Source organism: Rhinoderma darwinii, chromosome 13, assembly GCF_050947455.1.
Source record: "Rhinoderma darwinii isolate aRhiDar2 chromosome 13, aRhiDar2.hap1, whole genome shotgun sequence".
NCBI lineage: Eukaryota > Metazoa > Chordata > Amphibia > Anura > Rhinodermatidae > Rhinoderma > Rhinoderma darwinii.
This window is the reverse complement of record NC_134699.1, coordinates 22153392-22174813: the sequence shown is the minus strand read 5'-3', so window position 1 is coordinate 22174813 and position 21422 is coordinate 22153392. Positions and strand designations below refer to the sequence as shown.

General features: G+C 42.8%; 1 protein-coding gene across 4 annotated transcripts in view; it reads right to left on the bottom strand.

The window, feature by feature from the left end:
- The window catches only part of MED24 (mediator complex subunit 24), a 46877-nt gene that overhangs the window by 23186 nt on the left and 2269 nt on the right, over nucleotides 1-21422 (bottom strand). For all 4 annotated transcript variants that reach the window (XM_075846760.1, XM_075846757.1, XM_075846758.1 and 1 more), the window contains exons 3-12: nucleotides 20232-20314; nucleotides 17772-17810; nucleotides 11812-11885; nucleotides 9418-9641; nucleotides 7546-7657; nucleotides 4722-4872; nucleotides 4353-4466; nucleotides 3353-3400; nucleotides 3177-3259; nucleotides 40-126 (exon numbers count right to left, since the gene is read on the bottom strand). In XM_075846760.1, the coding sequence (XP_075702875.1) occupies nucleotides 40-126; nucleotides 3177-3259; nucleotides 3353-3400; nucleotides 4353-4466; nucleotides 4722-4872; nucleotides 7546-7657; nucleotides 9418-9641; nucleotides 11812-11885; nucleotides 17772-17810; nucleotides 20232-20314 (1015 nt within the window). The remainder of the gene's footprint in view (nucleotides 1-39; nucleotides 127-3176; nucleotides 3260-3352; nucleotides 3401-4352; nucleotides 4467-4721; nucleotides 4873-7545; nucleotides 7658-9417; nucleotides 9642-11811; nucleotides 11886-17771; nucleotides 17811-20231; nucleotides 20315-21422) is intronic.

Below are 21422 nucleotides of genomic sequence, written 5' to 3'. Positions count from 1 at the left end.
TAAGCAAATAAAGATGACACGTGGGATGACAGATGTTACCTCTTAGCCACAAGGTGATCCAAGTGATGATCAGAGAGCAGACCGAGTTTATTACATTCCTGGAGTAACAAACTGACACAGTCACAGCTGAGGAGACACAGGTACAAGATTAAGATAACTTGCCCAAAATAGGGACTTAAAGGGAATGTGTTGCCAGCAAAACATGTTTTGTTTTTTTTTTATTAAACATTTAGTGTGTAGGTGATTAAACATTGTTCAAATTTTTTTTATTTTTTTTCACGAGTCAGGAAATATTATAAATTAGATTCTAATTTATAATATTTCCCATTGCTGGTCACTAGATGGAGCTATTCCCAAAATTGCAGCATTGCATGTGGTAAAGCAACCACATTGCTTTTTGCTGCAAAATTGGGAAAAAAGCACTCGCTCTAGTGAGCTCTGAGAATCCCCCCCTCCTTTATCCTGGCTTGTGCCGGGATAAACGAGGGGTTTGAACGGTCTAACCTCCTACACTGTGTGTCGCCATTTTTTGAGCTAACATACAGTGTAGTAGGTTTACATACAGTAGTAAACACACACAAACACGAACATACATAGAAATCTCTTACCTGCTCCTGCCGCCGCGGCTCCCTCCGGCCCGTCCGCTCCGTCTGCTGCCGCTGGTCCAAGTGCACAAGACCGGAAGCCGCGACCGGAAGTAGTAATCTTACTGTCCGGCCGCGACTTCCGGTCCACAGGAAAATGGCGCCGGACGGCGCCAATTTCAAATTGGACTGTGTGGGAGCGGCGCATGCGCAGTTCCCACACAGACGGCGTACACAGAAGTGGATGGGACGGGACCCGTTCGCAGTCCCTATGGGACTGTGGCTGCCGTATTCCATGTCTGTATGTGTCGTTAATCAACACATACAGAAATGGAAAAAAAAATGGCAGCCCCCATAGGGAAGAAAAAAGTGTAAAAATAAGAAAAAGTAAAACACAAACGCACAAATAAATATAAACGTTTTTAATAAAGCACTAACATCTTTAACATATTAAAAAAAAAATTGTGATGACACTGTTCCTTTAACTAGTCACAACAGGTTCGTATAGGTCAAGGTCACACCATGCATTTTGTATGGAGATGTTATTTATCCAATACCAGGAGCGGAGAACTAAAAAGAGTGAACTATAAAATGTAACCTACTTTTGGATCATGTCCTAGTGTTTATATCAAAATGCAAAGTGCGTGAGCTGAGCCATATAATACAAGCAACAAATCAAGAAAACATCTTCCCATATGAGGAGCGCAACAACCCCACAGATTTGAGGTGTCAGGGGCTTTCTTTATAACCAGCATCCTAAATAAATCAGATCTAATACTAAAAGAGTGCATATACTGATAGGACTAAATATAGCACGGTGGCTCAGGGGTAAGTACTTTTGCCTTGCAGTACTGGGGTCTTGGGTTTGAATCCAACCAAGGACAACATCTGCAATGAAATTTGTATGTTCTCCCAGTGTTTACGTGGGTTACCTCCTTGTTCCCCCCACACTCCAAATAGAACAGTGATTAATTGGCTTCTATGAAGTTGACCCTGTGTGTGTGACTGAGATTAGTTTGTGAGCCCCAAAACATGACAGAGACTGATTGAAATGATGACAATCTCTGTATAGTGCTGAAGAATTTGTTATCGGTACTTAAAGAGGATCGGTCACTAGTTTAGTAATGCCCTATCCCTTAGCTAATCTAATTGGCGCTGCCACACTGATAATACTAGTGAAAATTGTGTCCAAAAACGTTTATTATTTTAAAAGTGATGATTTTTTTTCCCGAGATATGCAAATGAGGTAATATTTCCCAAATGGGCGTCAACACCAGTGATTCTCCTGAGGTGGAGCTACAGCCTCTATCCTATAAGCATGAAGCTGCTTCACACAGTGTGAGAGACTGAGGCTGGAGGGAAGGGGGATCACTTCAAATAACCATATCTCCGGCTGTGTGGATTGCAGTTCTAGCGGTAAAACAACCACAGATATCACCAGTTAAAAACACAGTCAGGAATGGAAGCTGTATACTATATCCCTATACATTTCCCATTCCCGACTGTGTCTTTAACTGGTGATACCTCTGGTTGTCTTACAGCTAGAACTGCAATTAGAATCTCATCATTCAAATGCCACCAGAACTGTTCTAGATCGTCCACAGCCGGAGATATTTGAAGTGATCCCCCTTCCCTCCAGCCTCAGAATCTGACACTGTGTGAAGCAGCTTCATGTTGATAGGACAGCGTCAGAGGCTGTGAGGAGGCTCCACCTCCGGAGAATCGCTGGTGTTTCCTCCCACTTGTCTAGTATAGCCTCATTTACATATTTAGAAAAAAGCTCATAACTTTAAAAATAATAAACATTTTGGAACACAATTGTCACTAGCATTATCAGTGTAACTGCGCCTATTAGATTAGCGAGGAGATTGGGCATTACTAAACTAGTGACAGATCCTCTTGAAGCAACAGGAAGAGTATTGTGGAATATGACATCTCTAAAGGACTAACAAAGAATCAATAAATACAAGAAATATGGATTCATGTGGTTGACCCTTGTAGCTTGAAGAAATCTTACAAAAAAATGTTAAAAAGAGTTTTCTCCCAAAATCTGCTGGGACCCCCACCAATCCCGAGAACAGGCTTACCTGGCCGTCCCTGTGTGCCCCAGAAAAATGGAGCGGTACTGTGCATGCTCGACCACCACTCCATTCAATTCCTATGGGGCTGCTGGAGATAGAGCTCGGCAGCCCCATAGAATTGAGCAGTGGCTGAGCATGCGCACTACCGCTCCGTTCATATGTTGCACACAGGGATGACCAGGTAACCCTGTTCTCTGGATCGGTTCGCCACAAGGGGTGTGGGGGGTGCTGCAAGGATGGGGAAAGTATAGCGATCATTGTGACAGTTTTCACAATGATCACATGCCCAGAGACCTCAGTGATTGGTCTCTGGGCAGTGCTCCGTGATGTCAGTTGTCCAGAGACAGCTGTATCAGAGGTAAATGCCGCTACAGAGCGGCAAACAGGCTATTTCTGCAGGACGTTCTAGAACGGCCCTGCAGAGTCAATTAAGGACCGCCCGGATGTTTATATCCAATGGGCGGTCCAGAAGTGGTTAAGGTAAAAACTTAAATGTCTGCATACGACTTACTTGCATCTCTGGTCAGCTTTATCCAATAATGGGGTAAGTTTGAGCAGATACTCAAAAGCATTGTTCATATCCTCATTAAAATCCTGCCGGAGATTAGATGGTGATAGCACTTTGTAAAATCCATGTAACAATCTATGAATTATGGCAGAACTGGGAATCTTAGATGTCTTTCTTACCTGATCTGCTTGCCAGAATTTCTTTAATTTTGATAGCACTTGTGGAATCTGAGGAAGAAGACCGTATATAGAGTATACATATGCGTACGTGAGAATAGCAGCTCTTTTATAAATCGGACACTTAAGGTTTATTGCTCCTTTAGTAACTAATCCTCTTTCCTCATAATGGACATTGGCACTCATGCAGTTTCCAAAAAGTGAAGGACAGACACGATGGCAGCCCCTATGTTCTCTCCATTAACGGCGGGGGAGATCAGGTGCAATGATGTTTTTACAGCTGCTCCCCCTCCATTATTGAAATCATTCCTGCTTGCAAAAGGAGCAATAAGGGTAAAAGAAATGTAGTGGGGAATAGATAAGAACACAATACCCTAAAGATATGTCTGAGGATTGGTGATCGTGTATGTTCAGGGAGCCATTGAGAACCTGTTTAAAGAGGCTCTGTCACCAGATTATCAAATCCCTATCTCCTATTGCATGTGATCGGCGCTGCAATGTAGATAACAGTAAAGTTTTTTTGTTTTTTTTTTTAAAAACGATCATTTTTGGCTAAGTTATGAGCAATTTTATATTTATGCAAATGAGCCTTTCTAGTGGACAACTGGGCGTGTTTTCTCTTATTTCCAACTGGGCGTGTATTGTGTTTTTAGCAACTGGGCGTGTTTACTTCTTTCACTGCATAATCACACTGTGCTGTGGATCATGCTGGGCTGGAACAATGAGAAGTGTATGACGCTGATTGGTCACTGATTGGTCAGCGTCATACACTCCTCTGTACAACACCCAGTTGGTAAAAAGTAACAACACGCCCAGTTGTCTATTGAGAAACTCATTATCATAAATCTAAAATTGCTCATAACTTGCTCAAAACTGATCGTTTTTCAAAATAAAAACCACTGCTGTTATCTACATTACAGCGCCAATCAGATTATGTAGGAGATAGAGCATTTATAATCTGGTGACAGAGCCTCTTTAAGTGCAACATTTTACCAGTACATACCTTAAGGAACGTAAATGCAGTCCACTTCAACTCATCAGTCCCTGCCGGGGACTCTATTAACCCCACAATACAAGCTTTCCAGACTTCTAGTAGGAAGAGGTGACATGGTATTCGCTGTGGAGGGTAAGACATGATCAGACATGACATCCATGCACCGTTAAAGGAGAACATCATGAAGGCTAATAGTAACTACAGACAATGTGGGACAGTGGTCTCTAGCCTGTGGCTCTCCAGTCAGGGCATGCTTGGGGTTGTAGTTTTGCAACAGCTGGAGAGTCACTGGCTGGAGACCTTTTCCCTAGAAGATTCCTTTCTAACACCAGGCTGGCGTTCTGCGATAGAAAGTCTAGCTGTATGTCCAACTCTCACCTGCATCCTCTTTACCGTGTTCAGCTGTTCCACCAATGGCTGCGCCTCTCCTGTCAGATTCATTGTGCCTTCTAACATAACAACAGCATGGACTGTAGGGAATCCAGTCCGATGCAGCTGGTCCGAATGTGCACATAACATAGATGCGATGCTGTAAAGAAACACATATGCAACCTTATAATATAGTGTAGGAAGGCGGTACGCTGGATATGCTGGTATACTATAGACACCAAGTTACTATTTTATCAGGTACATTTAGTAATCACATATAGAGCTACTTTAAACATATATTCATGCAAGTTAGCGGAGTTTAAAACCAGTAATAGTCAAAATGTTCGGCTGTTTTTGACTTATCACTACTAGATATACTATAGACATTTAGATCCATGCAGAGGAGACATTAAAGGCACACCTTTGAAGTCGTTTTTATTATTTTTTTTTAAATATAAAAGGTCTATCAGTGTGTTTGGTGCAACTTTTAAAATACTTATTAAAAAAAATTTACTTTTTGATATACAGCTGCTTTGTATCCTGTATACAGAGCAGCTGTATCTAGCATTGAAACCTGAATCTGACACGAAGGATCAAGCGGTTACTGATCACATCTAAGTTCATAACTTAGATGTGGTAGATAACAGGTGGATGTTGCGTGTCAAAGACCTGCAGGACCCGCTGTCACTGAACCTGTCAGTCCCACTGACCTGACCGATTCAGGTCTTAGTGCACGATACTGCTGCTCTCTATACAGAATACAAAGCAGCTGTATTTCAAAAAGTAAAAATAATTTTTTAATAAAATGTATTTAGAATGTTGCACCAAACTAACTGAAAAAAAAAAGGTTTACGTAGCCTTTAATTCTGCAATACGCACCAATATCCATAATAATGAAGACTACGAATAGACTGGAAAACAAGCGCCTCCTAAATATGGACATAATTTGCTATATTGGATTTAGGAACCCATGGAATGTTACCTTCGAGAGGTCAACACTTCTCAGAAACATTTTATTCAGACTATAATATTAGTGCTTAGATTATATAAATATTAAATAAGGAAAAAAAGAAAAAAGGAGATCTATATATATATATATATATATATATATATATATATATATATATATATAGATCTCCTTTTTTTTTTCTTAAAGGACATATGGGTGAGGGTACAAGCCCAGGGCAGCCACGAACCGCATTCTCTCCTTCAGAGCGTCTCGTAAAGTGTAAACATATCTGCAGACTTCCTCTATACAAATATACAGTATATGTAAACACCGCGCAGCCAGCGATACTCCAACACGCAACACATGCACAGTGTCACATCGTACACACAAACAAGTCAACTTTTTTTTTTTCTCCCCATACGTTTAACACGCCTAAGGATTGCCTCATACCAACGTTAACCAGACTTCCGATCCACTTGGCTAATCTTCATTGTAAAAGGGAAGAAACTGCAGATCTATTTAACCCTTGGGAAAATACTCTGGGATACAGAATTTGGATTGGAGAGACTATCTATTGAGGCTAAATTAGTTAAGTTGGATATCAAAATGTGATTATTATTAATAATTTATATACACCGTGCCAAAATATTACTCTGCATTCATTGGTATTAGACCCTGTTCCAGTGGGGCTTACAAAAAAAGCCTTGGAGGTGTTCTTTAATGGAAAAGGAAAGATCTAGTTCAGGGAAGGAACTTATAACCGGCTTTGGAACAAACAAAAATTAACGCGCACCTCCAGCTAGGAACTGTGCAAACTCAGATTTTCAATCTCCTACTCATACCTTCAATTTTCAAAATCGGAAAGAAGCAGCATCCTGAGTTTCCATTGTCAGCCATACTAGCTTCTTGTGAATCTACTTTACTTGTCACTCGGTCACCCAGAGGTTCCTGCACCCTGACAGGTCTCACTGGACTGACAGAAATGAAAGGTGCACGAACACTTACTATCGCTTTCGGTCGAACGTTCATGTACGCTCGATCGAGTGTGCATGTGTTTTTAATAGTGAGAGTGGAATTCTCTGGCAGCAGCTTATCTCCCACGTGAACAAAGGAATGGCCATGTTGAAATGGAATATGCACCATCACACTTTCCCCCCATATCTGCCGTCGGGGAAGGGTCAGGACGACCCCATACACATTAGAAAGTCGACCACCCTGTTGGTGGGTTCAGACAACTTTCATCCTAGGTGTATGGGCACCCTAAGAGTCAGAGATCATACCCCCTAACATCGTCCTCAATGAGAAGACCCATGCTTTATTACTTTAGGAGATATCTATTGGGCTAAAAATAGACAACCTTTATTTTATTGTATCTTAAAAATGACTATACACGCATCAATAACGCGTATGATTCAGCGATTCAACCGCATATTCCACTACAGCTCCTGACTGTAAAGGTAGCCTACAACTAGTCTTTATATGTGACAATTATTAAATTATAAGAAGATTTTCCAAGCACAAATACTTATGGAAAGAGTGTGACAAGCTTTTTCTTAAACAGAGCTATATGAGAGATCTCCATCATGAGACATTGATCTACTCCTAATACCATGTTGTCAGTAAACTCATGTGAATAAGGGCAAGTATGTAAAATTTCTACACGCTTGTCAGTAGATAGCAAGTATTACTTGTACATAAGCCGAGCAGATCTAAAACGTCTGATCTTATCTGGTTAAAGTGAATATTATACAGACTCCGGGGATTACATATACAAGATGTTCACTATTTTTGTTTTAAAAAAAAAAAAAGAAGAGGAGAAATGTATAGTTCTTATCTGAAAGCACTATACATCCAGAACAATAATCTTCTAAGACAAGGACATACCTCTTGATTAGTGAGATGCAATCTTCGGCTTTGCTCCGCAGCTGAACACTGGGAAGGAGATTTACGCACTCGGCAAGTCGCAGCAATGATTGTTCCATGGATGCCCAGGAGGCTACAAGTAAAGAAGACACGATAACAAGGTCTGACATATCTGCCAGCTAGAGAGTATAGCCGGGTGCAAGAACCACGATGAAGAAGACATTGCTGATCTGATACAGAGATGAGGGACGGCAACTATTATGGTTTAACAAAAACTACTCGGCTTTAAAATTAAAAGCTTTCCTAGAGCGAATCTCAAAAGGACTTAAGAAACTTACAAAAGTCCTAAAGAAGAATTATAAACTCTCTCTTTCATGCCTTACAACACTGGTGTAACGCCAGTATGGAATTTTATTGTGGCGTGTGCCGTTTTTCTCAACAGGTATATGGTGCAGCTACTGAGCTATGATAGGTTGTAAATAAGCCAGGTGTGCGATTTGAAACTCATGCCCCCTTTCTCCCGTCACTTATAAAAAAATTGGTAGATGCCAGAAAACGTTGGGGAGGCCTAATATGTATGGTACTAGTATGAAAAAGTATTTTCATTGCAATTACACCATAAAACTGGGATAACAGTATTGAAAAAAATAGGTCCCATTTTTTTCTTAGAAGTTACTGGTTCTCCTTGCAGAGATCCAGCTGGTGTATGGAGTCTTACAGGCAATGCTCCCTGAGAAACGTATAGCTCTCCTCCAAAAGGAAGAAAATGGTCTCACTAGTGCCCAATTGGTGGCTACCCTGCAGTCAATGTCCGATTTATTAAAGAGCCTCTTACACATGACTAAGATATCAGCCAAACCAGACTCCCATCAGTGGACAGCACTTTTCTGAGTTTTTGCTCCTCGTCAATACAGAGTAGGGTTCTGGTTGACTAGGGGAGACGCCTTAGATGCAGCTCCAGAATGAAACAAAAACGTGTCTCTAGTGATAGGTGTCTACAGTGACAGGTGCATCACACAGCCAACCAGTACCCTACTTTGTACTGACAAGGAGCAAAAACGCCAAAACAGTGCTGTCTACAGATGGGTGTCTAGTTTGGCTGATATCCCTAGTCATGTTTAAGGGGCTCTTTAAGAAGTCGGACATTGACTTACGGTGTAGCCCCCTATAGGTGCTAATAGGGACAGGTTTTCTTCCTTGTGGAGAAGAGTTAATTTGCATCCCATTTTTGTCAACACTCATAGTTACTCCGATCAATGAAAGTATCACCGCCAACCGTTATCAAACTAGTCCTAAAGCCCTTTTACATGGGCCAATGATTAGGTGAACGAGCGATCATACGAATGCTTATTGTAAACAGGGCTTAAGATCAGCCGATGAACGAGCAAACACTCGTCCATCTGCTTTTCGCATCTTTTATACGGCAAAAAAAAAATGGTTGCTAGTCAGTAGCACATCTCCCTGTATAAAAAAGATGTGCTGCCGACACGATGCAAACGCATAAGGGCGATCATTGCTCTGTTTGAGGGAGCAAACAAGCGTCGATCAACTAGCTGTGTTGTCGATCGGCGCTCGTTTGCAGGTGGTGAACGCAGTTGAATATCTGCCCGTGTAAAAACTACCTTTAGCCTTGGTTTCTATCTTATGCTAGCCATGGTTAAAATTGGTCCCGATTAGTATGATGCAAAATAATTAAGTTAAGCCTGAAAAACCTATATACAGGCTGGAATAAGAGGCTCTGATATACTAGGCTGTATCTGACTTATACACCAGTAGTTTGTGGCACACACTGACAAAAATGAAACATTTACCTGGCTCCATTCACTGACCTTTAAAGAGTAAAAGTTTGTAGATTCGCATATGGAGCTATGGCAAAAATACAGGTGTACTTACCTGGTTCCTCAAGCTTGGCGATATGGATCAGAGCCCGGTTTTTGGTACTACTAAGTACAGCCTCAAGCCTCTTCAGACACATTGACAGGTTACTTTCTCCAGTCACAGGATCCAAAACTTCCTTTAACTTCTCCACGTAGAACGCTGAGCCTCGCAGAAGCCAGTTTACAGCGTTCATTAGGGCCCGACATAGGCTTAGACATTCCTCTGCTTTACCATGACAGCTGCGACCAAAAACATAAACATCTATGAAACTCAGCACTTAAAGAGTCTCTGTCACCACATTATAAGTGTCTCCTACATAAGGAGATGGGGGCTATAATGTAGGTGACAGCAATGCTTTTTATTTAAAAAAACGATCTATTTTCACCACTTTATTAGCGATTTTAGATTTATGCTAATGAGTTGCTTAATGCCCAAGTGGGCTTGTTTTTACTTTAGACCAAGTGGGTGTTGTACAGAGGAGTGTATGACGCTGACCAATCAGTGACCAATCAGCGTCATGCACTTCTCCCCATTCATTTACTCAGCGCATAGGGATCCTTTTAGATCACTATGTGCTGTCTTATACTAACACATTAACAATACTGAAGTGTTTAGACAGTGAATAGACATTCCACGGGATGTCTATTCACAATCCCTGCACTTCTTTACTGTTTCTGTGGTACTTACAGCAGAGCAAGCGTAATCTCGCGAGATTACGCTGTAGACAGGTTATAACGAGATTACGCTTGATCTGCTGTAACTACCACAGAAACAGTAACGAAGTGCAGGGATTGTGAATAGACATCCTGTGGAATGTCTATTCACTGTCTAAACACTTCAGTATTGTTAATGTGTTAGTATAAGACAGCACATAAGGATCTAAAAGGATCCCTATGCGCTGACTAAATGAATGGAGAGGAGTGCATGACGCGGATTGGTCACTGATTGGTCAGCGTCATACACTCCTCTGTACAACACCCACTTGGTCTAAAGTAAAAACAAGCCCACTTGGGCATTAAGCAACTCATTAGCATAAATCTAAAATCGCTAATAAAATAGTGAAAATAGATCGTTTTTTTAAATAAAAAGAACTGCTGTCATCTACATTATAGCGCCAATCTCCTTATGTAGGAGACAGGACACTTATAATGTGGTGACAGAGGCTCTTTAAGAAAAAGGTGCTGCAAAGTGTGGTCACAAACAAGATGTTATGTATCAGTATCTCATCATATAATAATAATCACTCGTAGCTATTATTCTTCGATTCCTCCTATTAGGCCTGATCTCAGTTAGATCTGTTTCTCGGGAACTGGGAGACAAACCATTTGGCCACCATTACAGACCCGACAGGGGCCCTCACTCAGCCTTCCCATGCCCGGGAAATGGCAAACCTGTCGCATCTGCATGAACACATTTCCAATTGTCATAACTATGCAGATTTGCCATTCTGGATTCTAGTAAAGGTCAATGACAGCTCTATTGGGAGTTTAATGATGGCCATAGTGGAGTCAACAAGCTTTCCTAAAGGCACATTTGAGAAACAGGTGACTACAATTGTCAACAACGTGATGCAGAAAGAAAACTGAAGGACTGCTAGTAACAGATAATTCTTTGACTTGAGAGAAAAATCCTTTAAAGGGGTTGTCCACTTGGGTCAATCTATTTTAGATTGAGGCCCCATGAACACGATCGTAGAATTCATCCGTAATTACGGACCCATTATTTTTTATTGCCCACAGACACCTTCCCGTATATTTACGGGAAGGTGTCCGTGTCGTAGAAAGGCTCCGCAAAAGATAGGACATGTCCTATTTTTTTCTTTTTACCTGCTCCCATACATTATATGGGAGCACGGATCGCAAACACGGATGGCTGTCCGCGGCTGTCAGTGCCCGTAATCACAGACCGTGATTACAGGCACGGTCGTGTGCATGGGGCCTTAAAAGCCCATCGACTACATTGATCACAGGGTATCCTGCTCTGGGTACCCCCAACGATCAGCTGTAATCTATTTGGGAACATAGCAGAATGCGTTCCATTTCCCTGTAGCGCCACTACAGGAGAAATTAAGCATAACACAGTTTCCATTAAATTCAATTGGCTATTATTGTAATGCCGGGTCCTCCAGAGTAAAAGACAATCTTTGTAGCCGCTCTCAGCTCTGGCTAAAAGACGAGGGTATCGAACGAGGGACCCCCTCTTTTAACTTCGTATTGGAAAATAGGTTATCTAAACTAGTCAACCCCTTTAAAGCCAGGTACTCATTGTTTGGATCTTTGCTTGATGTATGTTTTATATCTGTCCTCTTTGCTGATTATTTATGGTATTATTATGAAAACCCATTGTTTTGGGTGAAGTGTAAAGCGACAAGACTCACTCCAAGTCTATGACAAAACCAACAAACATTACCTCAGATTATCACAGAACATGTCCATGATCTCCAACAAAGACTGGATACACAGCTCTCTTGAGAAGTCATCAAACTAAAGAGAAAAAAAAAGAGAAGATTAAACCGTTATAAACACATCATTATAAGTATAAAACCCATAATTATCACATGTGTATTCCCTATTGGAAGAAATTACGCCCCTAGCTGCTTTCCAACAGCAAATGTCAGCTGCCTCAAGTGTCATCACCCAGCTTTCCCTTACCCCTGAACATAAAAAATGCTTAAGAAGGGACACCCTACACTCCCATATTGCTGCACTACTTAGCAGGTTTTCTGCTTAGGAGCCTGGTAAGTTGAGGTGGACACCCCTTAGAGGAGCTGCAAAGGTGGGCAGCCTTCCCCAGAGTACCCCATACGCCAAAACGTTATATCTACCTTATTATACAGTAATATTGGGATAAAGGGAGTATCACTGTATAACTAGGCAGAGTTGTCGTTCAGGTATCTGAAAAAGCTGGGTGACAAACACTGTGGGCGCTGTAATGGTGGCTATTTCCTGTTGTCACATTTGGAAAGCAGTCAATGAGGAAAGAGGTTATCAAGAAATAGCGGAGGATAACGCAAGTTTTCTGTGGAAACCAAGTTCGGATCTGTGGCCGGACCCCCGCTGATCGGACATTGGTGGCCTAGTGTCTATCCTAAAACAACCCCTTTATCGAACACTATATGGACAGATGTATTGGGACACACTTCTTAATCATTGAACTTAGGCCTATCTTTCAGTCCCACAGGTGTATAAAATCAAGCTCCTGTAGGATTAATGTGTCGGTGTCCCAATACTTTTTTTTTGCGTTTATTATACTCCCTCCATACTGTCTAGTTCGCAGGCCTAATTTCCAATTTACTTGCTAAACGTGTTCCCTTTCAAAGACTTCACTGTTTACCACATATTTATGTCATTTCTGGTGTGTATTCCCAACCACAAAAATGTATATTTCCCCACATTACTTCGGTCTATGAGAAACCCCACCTAACCTTCTGCTCGCTGCAGGCCGCAGACCCTATGGGGTTAAATTCCTGGTACATACATCTCCCTCGCTGATGACCATATTTCTTCCGCTAATGTAAATATTTGCGTTTCTCAGCTAGAGACTTGATTTTTTTTTTCCGCTCTGGAGGCGCGGTGACCAGAGAGCGATATTATGTACACGTAAACGTATACATAAAAGTGTAAACACGCAGTCCTCATTTGCCTCCGACCATCCAATGTTTCTTTGTAAAAGGGAAAAACAGTCTCCTTTCTGTAGTTCCTGCTCTATGACATATATATATATATAATATGGTCAGGCTGCTTATTTCATCTTCAATCTCGTCTGGTTTACTTGAGATGGAAAAATAGAGACCTTAACCAGTTATGGTATTTATTTAAGTACAGAAATTCTCAGACTATTTTTAGTTAATGCTCCAAACATTGTACTATTTGGAAACAGTTTGGTCCCTCAGGATAAAAACTTTTCTGTCCATGAAGGATTGCTCTTTATCTCCTCCGGTCCGATGGTTAAGGCCCCATGCACACGACCGTGCCCGCAATCACGGCCCGCGATTGCGGGCACGGCCGGCCGCCGACTGACAGCCGCATTTTCGGGCTGTGCTCCCATACAAAGTATGGGAGCACGGCCCGCAAAATGCAAAAGAATGGACATGTTCCATAATTCCCGGAACATTTCCACGGCCCGGCCCCCCTCCGTAGTGCTACGGAAAGGTGTCAGCGTTCAATGAAAGTGAATGGCTCCGTTATTGCGGACCGCAATTGCGGTCCTCAAAAATGGAGGTTTTTTACGGTCGTGTGCATGGGGCCTTAAGGGTTTGTTCAGTTTCCACAAATTAATGTTATTTTTTTTTATAATTAAAAGTGATACAATTTTCCAATATACTTTTTGTATTAATTCCTCACGGTTTTCAAGATCTCTGCTTGTTGTTATTCAGTAGGAACATATTGTTTACTTCTAGTGGATAGAATTCTGTCCATGGTCATGTGATGGACACACAGGTGCTGGGATCGTTACAGTTAGAGCTTGTCCACACGTAGCAAATTGCGAATGGAAAAAACGCAGCAGATTAAAGAAATCTCATCCACACGCTGCGTAATTATACTGAGATGAAAAAACGCTCAGAAATTGACCTGCGGTGCGGAAATTTATTCTGCAGCATGTCAACAGTATTTGCGGAAATGCTGCTTACTTGTTGCGGGAATTCCCCATTGACTTCAATGGGGACCTAAATCCTGCAAGAAATAGCAGTTGTTGCGTTTTTTGCAGCTGGTTCGCAACAATCTCGCCACAAAAAACGCAACTCAAAAAAAAAAAAGCCTGATACAACATGGTCTGCAATTCCGGAAACCGCCCAGTTCTATTGGCCACGGACACCTTTCCGTAGCGCTACGGAAAGGTGTCCGTGCCGTAGAACCGTATCAGGAAATATAGAGCATGTCCTACTTTTCGGCTTTTGCGGGCCGTGCACCCCTACAGTGTGCATAAGGCCTTAACCAGAAGTCTGTGTTCCTTCGTTCAGCCTGACCACCTGGGATGACGTTTCATCCCATGTGACCGCTGCAGACAATCACAGGCTGTAGCGGCGGGCGCATGGGATAAAACGTCATCGCAGGAGGCCGGCCTGCAGCCAATCACGAAGTCTCATCCCAGGAGGCTGGCTTGCGGCTGGTGCTGCAGTTTTCCGCAGTGGAAATTCCGGGCCAAAAACGGCACCAGTTTGGTGCGGATTTTCGCCCAGAATTCCCTGCGGTGCACAGCACAGGATACGCTGCATGCATTTACGCAGCGTATCCGCCCCGTGTCAACCCAGCCCTACAGTATGTGTATCAGAGCGGTGTCCTCTAGCCATTCCAGCACCTGTGTATCCATCACATCATGATGGACAGAATCTGAATGATGGATCAGTGCGAAAAAAAAGTAAATATTATATATATATATATTAGATGAAGTCAAAAAGCGCTACTCCATCCGTAGGTGGAAAGAAATTGAGTTAAGTATTTAAGGAGTATTTATTAAGGTCACGCGTTTCAACGCCAGACTGGCGCCTTCACGCGGTGGAACTTTTTTGGTCCCATTGGCTGGGAAGCAGCAGCAACTTCATCCATTGTATGTATGCCTTTCAACAGCGTTGTGCCTGGACACTGCACAACTTTCCCAGGTGAGGATAATTCTTACACCCGCATTTCTGTTCAGTATTGAGGCGCTTCTTCCTTTGATTTATTTCAGATATAAAGAATCTAAATGATAGCACGCAGGGACCTTTAAAACTTGATGTACAGCTCTGTGTATAATCATAGGCAATGAGGTAGTTTAATGCAATTTATTTAAGTAGGGGGTACTCTGAGCACTGAGCCCCCATCGGGGCAGAATCGCATCGTTTCTGTACGGACTCATACAATTTATATTCAGTCCGAGGAAAGCCGATCAGAAAAAAAGTGGCACAGCTTACCCAATCGCTTCTGCCGCTTCGTTTTAGTGATCGTTGGGGGTCTCAGTGCTCACTAGGACATGTCAAAAGTTTAGTTACCCTTTAAGAATGCTGAGAAACACTGTTTTAGGGATAGAGCTGCTCTTTACAGTGGCTCTCCGCACTGTTTAATAGAGGGGATCCTGTGTGTGGGGTTCCTGTCTATTACATCCATATGCCTTAAAGGGATTTTGCAGGACTTTTATATTGAAGGCCTATGATTAGGATAGGCCATTAATATCAGATCGGCAGGGGTCCAACTCCCGGCACTCCCACCGATCAGCTGATTGAAGGGGCCGTGGCTGTGCCTGGTTTTGCAGCTCAGTCCCATATAGTTAAATGGAATTGAGCTGCAGTAACAGACACAGCCACTACCAAATGTTCAGAGCTGTGCTTGTTAAACAAGAAAGGGGACACGGCAATCACCGATGTGCCACGGTCCCTTCAATCAGCTGATCAGCGAAGGATCCAGGAGTCGGACCCCCACCGATCAGATTTTGATGGCCTATCCAATCGAATAGGGCGTATGGATAGGATTTGTCTATAGTCTCTATCTTCTGTCTCCCGTTTGGTCCTGTTGCTTAGGCTACTGTACAATGCCGGAGGCCTCTCATGCAAAGGAGCCTTGAAAGAAAGGCTTTCGCTGTTGTACGGTTGCCTAGGTAACCATACTCGCAGATTCTCCCGTTGTTACTTTTTAACTGTTAGCGGGAGATGTGTCTGGCAACATGAGAAAACCAAAATACCCACCAAACCAGCGTTCTGATACTTTCATTATTGGGATGCTGGCTGTCAGAAGGGCATAAACTGACAACATACCAAACAAAAGTCACAGAAACCTCCTCCCTTTAGCAAAGCATTTTGATATAATTAAAGGGGTTTTCCACCTTCTGACAACAGATGACCCATCCCCGACACCTGGGCCCCGCACACATCAGCTGGTCCGGTGCCTCCGTGCACCGGACGTACATGCCGCAAGCAGTTAGCTCCGGCCTTGGAATAGCGGCCGAGCTGCAATACTGCAGCTCTGCTCTTATTTAAGTGAATAGGAGCGGACCTGCAGTTCTGAAGCACGGCCACTATGCTATGTATGGAGCCAACTGCTTCCGGGCTCCGTGCAATAACATCCGGGGCCCGCAGGCCACCGGGGCGGCTTATCGGTGGTCCGGGTGTCGGGACCCGCACCGATGATATACTGATGACCGATGCAGTGGATAGGTCATCAGTTGTCAGAAGGTGGACAACCTCTTTAAAATATAATTTATATGTATTCTCTTATAAGTCACATTAAATTCTCAAATTCTCCAATCGCAGCGGTTCAGTATTAGCACACAACCTAAACAAATATTCATCAGGAGGAACAGATCGATAAACATAATAATACACATTAAATCCCAGGAAGCTGTCCATAAAGGAGATGCTGTGCCCATCTTGCAGTCATTCTTCTTGGAAATAAGCTAGGCTCTGTTCATACTAGTGTTACGGCTTCTGTTTATAATGGAGCCATGATAGGTATGGCGTATACTTTGTCAAATGGATACCAGCAATTCCTGAGCGATCACAATGACTTGTAGTGCGGGCCATCAGCTTTCCCATATTTTTGACAGCAAGAATAGTGCTATTCTTGTTATCTAAAATACTGGAAACCCTGATGGAGCTTTATCTGTACTTAAAGTACTCCAACTTGTCGAGCTTCACATTCAAGTCTAATGTTTACTGGTACCTAGTTACCGTCGAGTAATACTCTCTGATCTTACTTTTACAGAGCCATTTTAATGTATAGCATCAGCAGCTACTACAGGAACATAGATGACAATTCTTATTTTGCCAGATTAGTACGTACAATGGTGTCAGGGAAACAAAAAAAACAAACCTCAAACACAAAAATCTGCCATTTTTTTTTTGTCCGTGAACGCAGACACCTAATAGAGATTCTTACGTGTAAATGCTTTTATTACATCTCCTGTAACATGGTAAATGCGCCTCAGCTACCGAGGGCCGTGACCATGAATTTCTTAATCTTAGGTCATCATGTCAGAAGCATGTCTAATGCTAGGGAAATCAGCCAACATTTTCCTAGTATCTTGAAGAATGGTAACAATTCTGATCATCATCCTTTGCAGTGGGTCAAAAAAATGAATGACTCTCGGCTGTGCATGGAGTTATTTACAGGTGGGTTTACACACAACAAATTGTAACTTTGCACCTTATACATGACCCACAAAAAAACACACCCGTGTCGCTGCTTTCAGTTGTTCTGCTCCGTCAGAGGAGCAGAACAAGGGAAAACCGGAAGCAACGGTTCCTGTGCACCATGGACACCTCCGGCGGCCGACGGAACTGCGCTATTGTTTCTGGTGATCTCTGCTGGATCTGCGACGGAGGTCCCTAGGGGAGCATCCAATGCAGATGTGAACAGAGCCTTAGTATCTTTCTGGACAAACTAAGCTGTACGGCATACCTTACTGATCGCTGTCAGGACTGTAGCGTATGACACCATCTAAAGAAAAGACAGTTAATTTTAGTCCACAGTTTCTGTAATATAACATTTATCTAGAAAGAGCACGTCCAGTTTTGAGGATCCTTTTACAGCTTCTACATTATATAACTCTATAAATACATTTCACGACTTCTTTTACACTGGTCCTAAGTTAAAGACCTCATTTACACTAGCGCATTTTGAATCTATATTTGCAAGCTAAAACCAGGAGTGGGTCCAAAACTTGAGGTGCAAATCATTCCATTTAAGGTTCCCTCTGTTGATGTTCCTGGTTTTAGCTTAGAAATACTGATGCTAAATAAGCAAGTGTGAATGAGGACAAAGCCTGTAGAAGGGTACCCACACATGTAGCAGATTTCCTGCAGCCCATTCGCAGTAAAATACGCACGCGTTACGTGTAGATTTTGCTACTGATTGCAAAGGGTGAAATTCGCAGGGGACATCCAGAAGAGAATGTGCATGCTGCTGATTTGAAAGTCTTCAGAATGCTCAGATTTCTGTGCGGAATACATTCAGCAGCAATGTGGATGAGATTATCCGCCCGCAAATCCAAACAGAACATCAGGGGGCTTTACAGTCCAGCGCAGCATTCACAATTCTGTTGGTCATCACTGTAAACAAGCTTACTCTAAAGGTGCTTTGACACGGGCAGATTTTCGCCCGGTAAACAGCACGTCGTTCGGCGCTCATTTTCTCCATTTAATCGAAACATATGGGGACAAACGATCGTTAGTTCCCATACATTTTGTGTCCTGTTGTCACCACATCCCCTGTTTACACAAGGAGATGTGCTGCCAACAAGCGACCATTTTTTTGGCTGCGTAAAAGATCCGATCAGCAGACGAACGAGCGTTTGTTTATCTATCGGGTGTTCACTGCCCTGTTTACGCAATGCAATGATCAGGGATGAGCGATCATGCGGAAGCTTGTTCGCCTGATCATTGGCTCATATAAAAGGGACTTTAGACACAGCTTTAACACAAAATCACCAGAGCAAATTCGGTACAGACATTGCGCCAGCAAGAATCACTGGACGAAAATTTTGAATGGAGCTCTGGACTGTAATACAGGCTGGAGATGTAATAATAAGTAATGAATTCTATATACAGTTGCTTTTATGTGGTATCATGGTCTATGGTTTTGGTTCACTTTATCTTTTAACTGGACTGAATATAATATTCTTGTAAGTAAAAAAAATTATTAATTTATGCGGATGCTATTTTCATAAACAGAAACAGCCTCATTTATCAAAACTGTATAACAGGAACACAGGCCTTGTTGCTCATAAATATCCAATTACAGCGCAGCTTTCATTTTTTCAGAGCAGTTTAAGAAATAGAAGCCGACCTCTGATTGGTTGCTATGGGTTACAAGGACAGTTTTACTTATAGGCAGTTTTGACAAATGAGGCAAGAAATATCTTACTCATCGCATTTACTAACAGTAAGGCCTCATGCACACGACCGTGTTTTTGCGGCCGCAATTCCCCCGAAAATCCACGGGAGAATTGCGGCCCCATTCTTTTCTATGGGGCCGTGCACACGACCGTAGTTTTTGCGGTCCTTGCATGGCCCGGGAGCCCGGACCGCAGAAAGAACGGGCATGTCTTATTACGGCCCGGTTCTGCGGTCCGGGCTCATTGAAAACAATGGCCGCGGCCATGTGCATGTCCCGCGATTTGCGGGCAGCCTGCGGCTGACAGTCCGCAGCCGGCTGACCCGAAAATCACGGCCGTGCACACGGCTACGGTCGTGTGCATGAGGCCTAATACAATTCACAAAACTCAACAATGGGCGACATGCAGCCGACAAGATGCAAACGCATGGAGATGAATGACAAAACTGTTTCATGTAATTACACATACACAATGGGGCTCTGGTGAATTTTTGGTAGTTCTGTAACAAACCAGCTAGAGATTTATTCATGGATAAAAAGAAATGGCGATTTTAAAATCTGACATTAAATAAGGCATCAATAAAGACTGGAAATGAACAGAATCAGACAAAGTGTGCAGTCTTTACTTCTCCATCACAGAGGAGCCCCAAAAACTACAACAATTACCTGGAGCACCCCAATCTGACCATGTTGTGTCTAAGGGTGGTCTTACATGGGCAGGTTTCCTGGCCGGCAACGAGCGCCGATCGTCAATAAAGTACGCTGATCGCGCTCAATGGAGACGAGCGCTCGTTAATATGATCATTCATCCCCATGCATTTGCATCTTGTTGGTTGCACATATGCCGGTTTACACAAGGTGTTGTGCTAACGACCATATTTTTGTCGGCATAAAAAACCGCGATCGGCCGACGACACGGCAATGATTGGGAATTAGTGTTCGTACGAGCAATTCTTCACCCGATCATTGGCCCGAGTAAAAGGGCCTCAAAACTTTTGTAGTTGTTCGTGAACTGTATTGACATACCTGAGAGTTGATAGCGTACTTCAGATAGGAGAGGATAAGAGGGTTTGGTGCCGGTCCGATCATGGCTTGATCTAAAAGTGCTTCTAAAGGGGGGTAAAAAAAAATAGACTTTAGCTAAAACATCTGCACACAAAAAAATCGTCAAGTGGACTGATAAATGTTAAACAATTTATAACATTGAGGTTTCTCTAAAGCAGGTGTGCACAACATGAAGGGTAACAATAAAATATTGACAATGTGTCAGTCATGTAAAGTAATCTGCTTTAAATACGCAATTTTCATGCTTCGGATCCCAAGGCCTTATGCCCACTTTAGTTATTTTCTTCAGGGTGCTATCCGTTTTTTTAACGGATAGCACACGGACACATTCATTTCTATGGGGCCATGCACACTTCCGTTGTTTTAACGGTTCCATGCATACATTCCGTCAAAAGTAGACCATGTCCTACTTCTGTCCGTTATTCAGTGTCCGTTTCACCCATTGAAGCCTATGGGTCCGTAAAAACAACGGACTGTACACGGAAGGCACCTGTGGGCCGTACGTTTTTCACGGATTCATTGGCAAGCAACGTCAAGGCGTGCCAAAGTTCCCTGCAGTCAACACACAATATGGATTTTAACGGACTGTTTAAAACGAGGACAAATGGAAGCACAACGTCCGTAAAACGGAACGGACGGGGAGTTACAATAGAATCCTCACGGATTTCACAACCGACACACGGATCCGTTTTAAACGGACAGGAAAACTGTGAAGGATGTGTGCATGAGGCCGTAGAGGACTAGCTAATTGAGGGAGGGGTCCAGCTACTGGGAACCCCCCAACAATCAAGGAATCTCACTGTAAATGCTCACGGTATTAAAAGTTCACCAGCAGCAGCTAATAGAGGGGGGTTCCTGATCATGAGACATCCCTCTAGAGCAGTGGTGCATACCTGCGGCTAACAGGCGGCTGCGATACCTTTCTGTGCGGCCCACAACCATCAGGACACAGACATATTTCTTGTGCCTGCTGCTTTTACCATAAATGTCTAATAGGTTCAGCACTCCAGAATGTAGAAGAGTTGGAGATGGTCGCACACGCATGCGCCTCTCTCCATAGCAAATAATAAGAGATATAAAAATGCTCAGCTTCTTTCCGTCACTCCTATAAACTGCAATGGGGGTAGTCTAATGCATGAGCGGCCACTTCCC